General features: G+C 43.4%; 1 protein-coding gene across 1 annotated transcript; it reads left to right on the forward strand.

Annotated features, from left to right (window-relative positions):
- On the forward strand, positions 1-3960 carry LOC311127641 (putative sodium-coupled neutral amino acid transporter 8; the record flags this gene model as incomplete). Its single annotated transcript, XM_084159468.1, has 10 exons — positions 1-189; positions 1202-1400; positions 1597-1753; positions 1901-2005; positions 2162-2219; positions 2606-2720; positions 3022-3169; positions 3260-3462; positions 3603-3654; positions 3858-3960. 10 exons carry the CDS (start codon positions 1-3, stop codon positions 3958-3960), a joined length of 1329 nt encoding a protein of 442 aa, XP_084015594.1.
- Between the last annotated feature and the right edge of the window lie 2975 nt (positions 3961-6935).

Below are 6935 nucleotides of genomic sequence, written 5' to 3' on the forward strand. Positions count from 1 at the left end.
ATGGAAGAACTTGCCCGTGAGAGTATCAGCCTGTTGGCGAGGTCTGCGTCGCACGCGGATCCCCCACGGCTCGGTTCGTTCGGTGCCATCTTCATCATGCTCAAATCTGCCCTCGGCGCGGGACTGCTTAACTTCCCGTGGGCTTTTGAGAAGGCGGGAGGAGTGAATACAGCCATCAGCGTTGAAATGGTGAGCGCAATCAATAAATCGAGAACCAAAATAGTGGGATTGTTCTAAAAAAAGAGGAAAGTAATAAAACAGAAAACCTTTTTTTGTCCACACAATCAAGACGTGCTGTAACTAGGTGTCAATTCAATCAAACATACACTATGGGAAATCTGTGGAAGTCATAGCACCCTTGCACCATGTTGCACCCTTCATTAAAGTCAAAATGAGTTTACTTCATCCTGTAAATACTGAAATGTTCTCATATTAGTTTGTGTGTGTGTGTGTCACAGTGGCGGACTGGTCTTCTGGCATATCAGGCAAATGCCAGATGGGCTGGTCCATTTTTAGCCCAGTGGGCCTGTTTTACTTTTCTTTTGCGTAAAATTAACTGACTAATAATGGGTGCCTCAAGGAAAAAATGGGCCGGTGTGGAGGCCTCAAGGAAAGAAATGGACCAGTGTGTGGGCCTCAAGGAAAATAATGGTCTGGTGTGTTAGAAATGCCAGGACTGATTTCTGGTCCCAGTCTGCCCCTGTGTGTGTTTGCCTGTGTGTGGCGGCATACACCCATGGCCTAGGCATGCTTTGTTGAATTTCCTCTCCTTGGTGTGAATGAGATGCATCTTTTCACAGGCTAACTCTAATGAAGGGCTCATGGGTCAGGAGCCAGGCAGGCGCCCATGCATGTATACTGTAATAGCAGCAGGACCCACAACGAAGGCCTGCGTGTGTGTGTTTGTGTGCATGTGTGCTTCTTTCTGTATGTGTCTGATTGGTGGATGATTTACTCCATCAGGGTTATGACACACAATTATTCTAGTGGTTTCCTTCTCACTGTATCATTGATGGGGAACATGTTTTGCATTTAAACTGCCAAGTGTGAGCTCCCTGTCAAACTTCTATCACCTATCCAAACAATTTTAGGGATTCAATTCAGGGAGGAAGGGAGAATAGCGCTGGAACCATTTACATGCTCAGACATAACGATATATGTACTGCAAAACACTCTCTTTCACCCCGACCCCCACCCCCAGGTGTCACTGGTGTTCCTGATCAGCGGATTGATCATCCTGGGCTATGCCTCGTCCATCAGCAGAAAGAACACCTATCAGGACGTGGTGCGAGAGGTGTGTGGGGGAGCCATCGGCCAGCTGTGTGAGGTCTGCTTCTGCTTCAACCTCTTCATGATCTCTGTGGCCTTCCTGGTGGTGGTGCAGGACCAGCTGGACAAACGTGAGTGATAACGTCCCGGCCAGCATTGGCACAGCATCACGCCATTCCCACAATGGCCCTGTAGCCACAGTTATAAATGGATGCGGTTATCTGGTATACCGATAGAACCACCAACGTCCTGAATATGTTTTAACGTGCGTCTATGAGGGTTTTCCATTAGGTGTTTTCATCCTGTTGTTTCCTCTGTGTGTTCCAGTGTGTGTGTCTCTGTATGAGATGGTGACGGGGTCCTTTGAGGGCGAGATGCCATACCACTGGTATACAGACCAACGCTTCCACCTCTTCATCATGTGCCTCATCTTCATCCTCCCTCTCTCCATCCCCAAAGAGATTGGCATCCAGAAATACACCAGGTGTGTCGGTTGGAGCGCGGGTGTTTGCCTGTGTAGTATGTGTTGTGCATGTGTGTGTGTGTTTGAAATTGGGATACTACATGGTTATTCATACTCCCTATTTCCCCTCTCTTTCTTTGACTCTTTGTCTCTCTCTGTATCACTCAGTGTGCTGGGCACTCTGGCTGCTACATATCTCTGTGTGGCTGTCATCGTCAAATACTACATGATGGATGAACATTCGGCCGTCATTACCCCAGAGCACAGTGAAGGGTCAGTGAGTGTGTGAGTTGGGTTGTGTGAGTATGTGTATGTATGCGAATGTGTGTTTGTGTGCACGTGTTTCTTCGGCAAGTATGAGTATGCTTGTGGCCTTGTGCATATGTTGTGTGTGATTATCTGTTATTCTCTGTCTTCTGTGTTTTCTAGAATAGATTCATGGGCATCAATGTTCAGCGTCGTCCCCACCATCTGTTTTGGCTTCCAGGTACAGAACAAGCTTTTAACTGTTTGAAGTCTGGAGGCTGTATCTGTACTATAGGGTTATGCATTTGCTTGTGTGTGTGTGTTACACTGCCACAACACCTATACTCTGTTTGTGTATTATTAGTATGTATATGAATGTGTGTTTGTGTATTATTAGTATGTATATGAATGTGTGTTTGTGTATTATTAGTATGTATATGAATGTGTGTTTGTGTATTATTAGTATGTATATGAATGTGTGTTTGTGTATTATTAGTATGTATATGAATGTGTGTTTGTGTATTATTAGTATGTATATGAATGTGTGTTTGTGTATTATTAGTATGTATATGAATGTGTGTTTGTGTATTATTAGTATGTATATGAATGTGTGTTTGTGTGTTGCAGTGCCATGAGGCCTGTATAGCCATCTACAGCAGCATGGAGAACAAGAAGCTCTCCCATTGGGTGATCATCTCCGTGATCTCTATGTTCTTCTGCCTGCTCATCTACACCCTTACAGGTGAGCTGGCATGTCAACCATGGAATGATCCCTCCTTCCTTGAAGTAATCACTGATCAGTGGTTGGATTGGTGAAAGCAGTTGGATAGTTTTAGCGTTGAGCAGTGAATACCTCAAGAAAACAAGGATGGATTTAAAGATTCAAGTATGCATGACAAGGATGCAAGGAAGTATTCAAACAGGACCTGATGTCCAGCTGTTTAGTGCATTGTGGGAGATGGCGTTTAGACACTTGGCTATTGGCCATGCATTCTCTTCCAGGCAAGGCAGGCTGTCAGTCATATCCCTTTCTCTGTTCTCAGGCATCTTTGGCTTCCTGACATTTGGGCGCACAGTGGCGGCTGATATTCTGATGTCATATCCTGGAAATGATGTGGTCATGATCATTGCCAGACTGCTATTTGGAATCTCAATCATCACCATCTATCCAATTATACTTCTGTTGGGAAGGTAGGGCCCCACTTGGACAATACAGGCAGTTGTTTCTGTGTGTTACCATGTAACGGAGTCTGTGTGTGGACATTTATGTTAATTTCACAGGTCTGTCATTCTGGACCTGATGTTGCGTATTCGTCGCCGCCGGCGCGGTGGGGTCACACGCTCTTTTGAGAACCGCTGCAGAGTGATTCTGACTGTCATCTGGATCACAGTCACCCTCCTCATCGCCATGTTTGTCCCTGACATGAGTGAGGTCATCAGCGTTATTGGAGGAATCAGTGCCTTCTTCATCTTTATCTTCCCTGGTATGAAACAAAGTGTGTGTGTGTGTGTGTGTATGTAGGCGTGTGTCTGAGGTTGTTTGTGAATCACAAGCGTTCCTGTGTTGAGCTGATCCTGTGTTTGTGTAAACTTGTGTCAACTAACATTGAGATGTGTGTTGCAGGGCTTTGCCTGGTATTCACTATGCAGTCAGAGCCTGTGTCGCCCATAGTCAGGTGAGTGGAGTAGTTTGAAGTTATGAGATCACCTGGTGGTGTTGAATTGAATCACAAACTGCCCACAAAACATGAGTTAACTGAAGTTGTGGTCCAATAAATTGCATACTATTGCATTACTATTGTAGACATTCATGAATGGACCTGATTGCACCCATCTCTTTCTCCTCTGTCTCTCTATCCCTCTCTCTCCCTGTCTGCAGGGTGGTGTGCACTGTGTGGGGTGTGATTACTGTAATTGTTGGAGCCTTCATTTTTGGACAGAGCACTACCATTGCCATCATGGAGATCTTCCACAAATTCTGATAATCATCACCATCAGAACCACCAATGTCACCAGCACTATCAGCTTTACCAGCATCATTATCATTACAACAACATCATTATGATTGTACCTGGGTTCTGTTTGAGGTTCATCATGTTTTTAAACTTGAGGTTTATGGGAGTCAGAAGTCTAGAATAACATATTGATGTAGTGCTGCTATATCAACACTGTATGTGAGGCACATAACCAAATTATATTTTATTTGCTTGTATCCCAAATGTATGCAGTATGGAGCATATATGTCCTTGTTTATCAGATTTTATGTTTTCTGAAATAGTTTGAAAGATGTACTTCACTTATTTATGGATTTTACTGCAACTGCAAAAGCACAAAATGAATGCATCTATAGTATGTTTAGAGGTTTGGATGGGGAAATTGATCTATGTATTTATGTATGCATGGACATGTATGTGTATTTGTAAATGATTCTTCCTTTATGGCCATCACAACTAATCACAACAGATATGCAGCTACAGTTCAGTCAGCATGCAGTGTGTCATGTTGCAGAGCTGTGGCAGGGGGCAGTGTTGCATAGGGATGAAGGTAGGAAGACAATGAGTTCTTCCACAATGAGTTTCTTCCACAATGAGTTCTTCCACAATATTGTAAATAAAGACTGCACCTTGGAATGACAGAACATATGGAAACACTTCCATTTTCTCTCCCTCTGTACCGTATTTCAATTTTTTTGCTCTGCATCTTTCCTTCTCTCCCACTCTCCCTCCACACTGACCTCCCTCTATCCCAACTGTGAGTAGTAGTCTATCAGTTATGGTGCGGTGTAGAGCCTGACAGCGGAGATGCTGAATTTGACTGTTATAGTGTTAACCAACATCAGACTCAGGAGTTATAGCAGAGTGTGAAGCATGTGTGTGAGTAGGTGTGAGTCGGTGAGTGAATGAGTTATGTGACAGAGTGGGGAAATGAGGGATATACTGTATCTATGCATAGAGAGACATAGGCCGAAACCACAGATCAGGCTGCTGACAACACACACAGACAGACACACACACACACAGACACACACACACACACACACACACACACACACACACACACACAGAGACAGACAGACAGACAGACAGACAGACAGACAGACAGACAGACAGACACAGACACAGCCTTTATACCTTATACACATTCACAACAGTGTAACATCATTATATCTGCCTCCTTATTTGCCCATGGCAAATTAAATTCCTTAAATTCAATAAATTGGCACTATTAGAAGACAATTTAGTAATTACTGGATATTATTATGTAAATTAAACAGGAAGACAATGGAACTGACCTTCAAGCATTTATTTAATGTGACAGTGGCAGCACAAGATCACGCACACGCACACACTCACACACACACACACACACAGCTCTGATAGCTCGCAAGCTGACGGTAGAATATGGTAATGATTACTATGGCTCAAACAGAGGGAGAGGAGATTGGGGTTTGTGCATTTTCCCCACCAGATCTTTACTGGCAGGGAGTGACTGAGAGGGAAACACTGTGCTCAGATGATCAATCATAAACACATTTAATCCTCTTAGTCACACATTATTTGCTTTGTTATTTTGCTGTCAGGCTGTGTGAGAATACTTGAAACGTGTGAGTGTGTGTGTGGGTGGGTGTGTGTGTATTGAAGTTTGTGTGATTTGAAGATTGTACCGGTGTTTCAAATATACAATAATTATATTGCTAGTAGCTGACAGATTGCCCTGTGATCCATGCACAAGCAGGCTATCATAACCTACACTGCATTGCTCTATACTGCCTGAGGTATCTAAAACACACGTCAGAGCTTGAATAAAGTAAATGTTCAAAACATGACTGTATCGCAGATGAAGAGATTGATTATGTAATTGAAGGCACCATCAAGGAGCAACTCACTGCTTCTATTTATAGGTGATTTTCTTTTTGAAGGCTGTTTGTTAATAGGTTAATTTTGAGAAAAAATGCTAACGCTATAATCTGTGGCAGATATTGCAATTATCGTCTCACTGCTGCACCGTCCATCATTGGTAATGAGAGGGATTTCTCTATGATTTAGGGAATAACTGGAAGCTGGGATAACAGGAAGTAAACACATGATACATAATCTACAGTATATGCATGAAATACACTGAGTATACCAAACATTAGGAACACTTTCCTAATATTGAGTTTTGCCCAGACTGAATTTGTCGGGGGATGGACTCTACAAGGTGTCGAAAGCATTCCACAGGGATGCTGGTCCATGTTGACTCTAATGCTTCCCACAGTTGTGTCAAGTTGGCTGGATGTCCTTTGGGTGGTGGACCATTCTTGATACACTTGGGAAACTGTTGAGCGTGAAAAACCCAGCAGCGTTGCAGTTCTTGACATAAAAGCCTGGTATCTATTACCATACCCTGTTCAAAGGCGACACTTACTGTACATTTTTCACCCTCTGAATGGCACACATACACAATCCATGTCTCAATTGTCTCAAGGCTTAAAAATCCTTATTTAACCTGTCTCCTCCCCTTCATCTACACTGATTGAAATGTGACATCAATAAGGGATCATAGATTTCACCTGGATTCACCTGGTCAGTCTATTTCATGGAAAGAGCAGGTGTTCCTAATGTTTTGTATACTCAGTGTACATGTATTCACAACACATGGATACATTCAAGCACTCACACGCACGAATACACACACAAGTCTTTCTGCATCAGAGCCAAAATTGTCACCTAATGGGGATGTGTGACACACACCAATGAGCTCAGCTGGGCCCGAACTAAAGTACAGCACATTGCAGACATCACACACAACCAGTGTGTACTTGAACTGCACAAAAATATTGCAGTGTTCTCAACTGGCTCGCCCCTTCTCCATCGTTCTCTCCCTCTGCTTCTGCCTCTCTCAGACTGTTATTCAGTAATTGAGTTGACAGTTAGAGGACACTTTAAGCTCGGTTCTTCCTAATCAGATGTAATCT

This window comes from Coregonus lavaretus, assembly GCF_964263955.1.
Source record: "Coregonus lavaretus genome assembly, chromosome: 4".
Lineage (NCBI taxonomy): Eukaryota > Metazoa > Chordata > Actinopteri > Salmoniformes > Salmonidae > Coregonus > Coregonus lavaretus.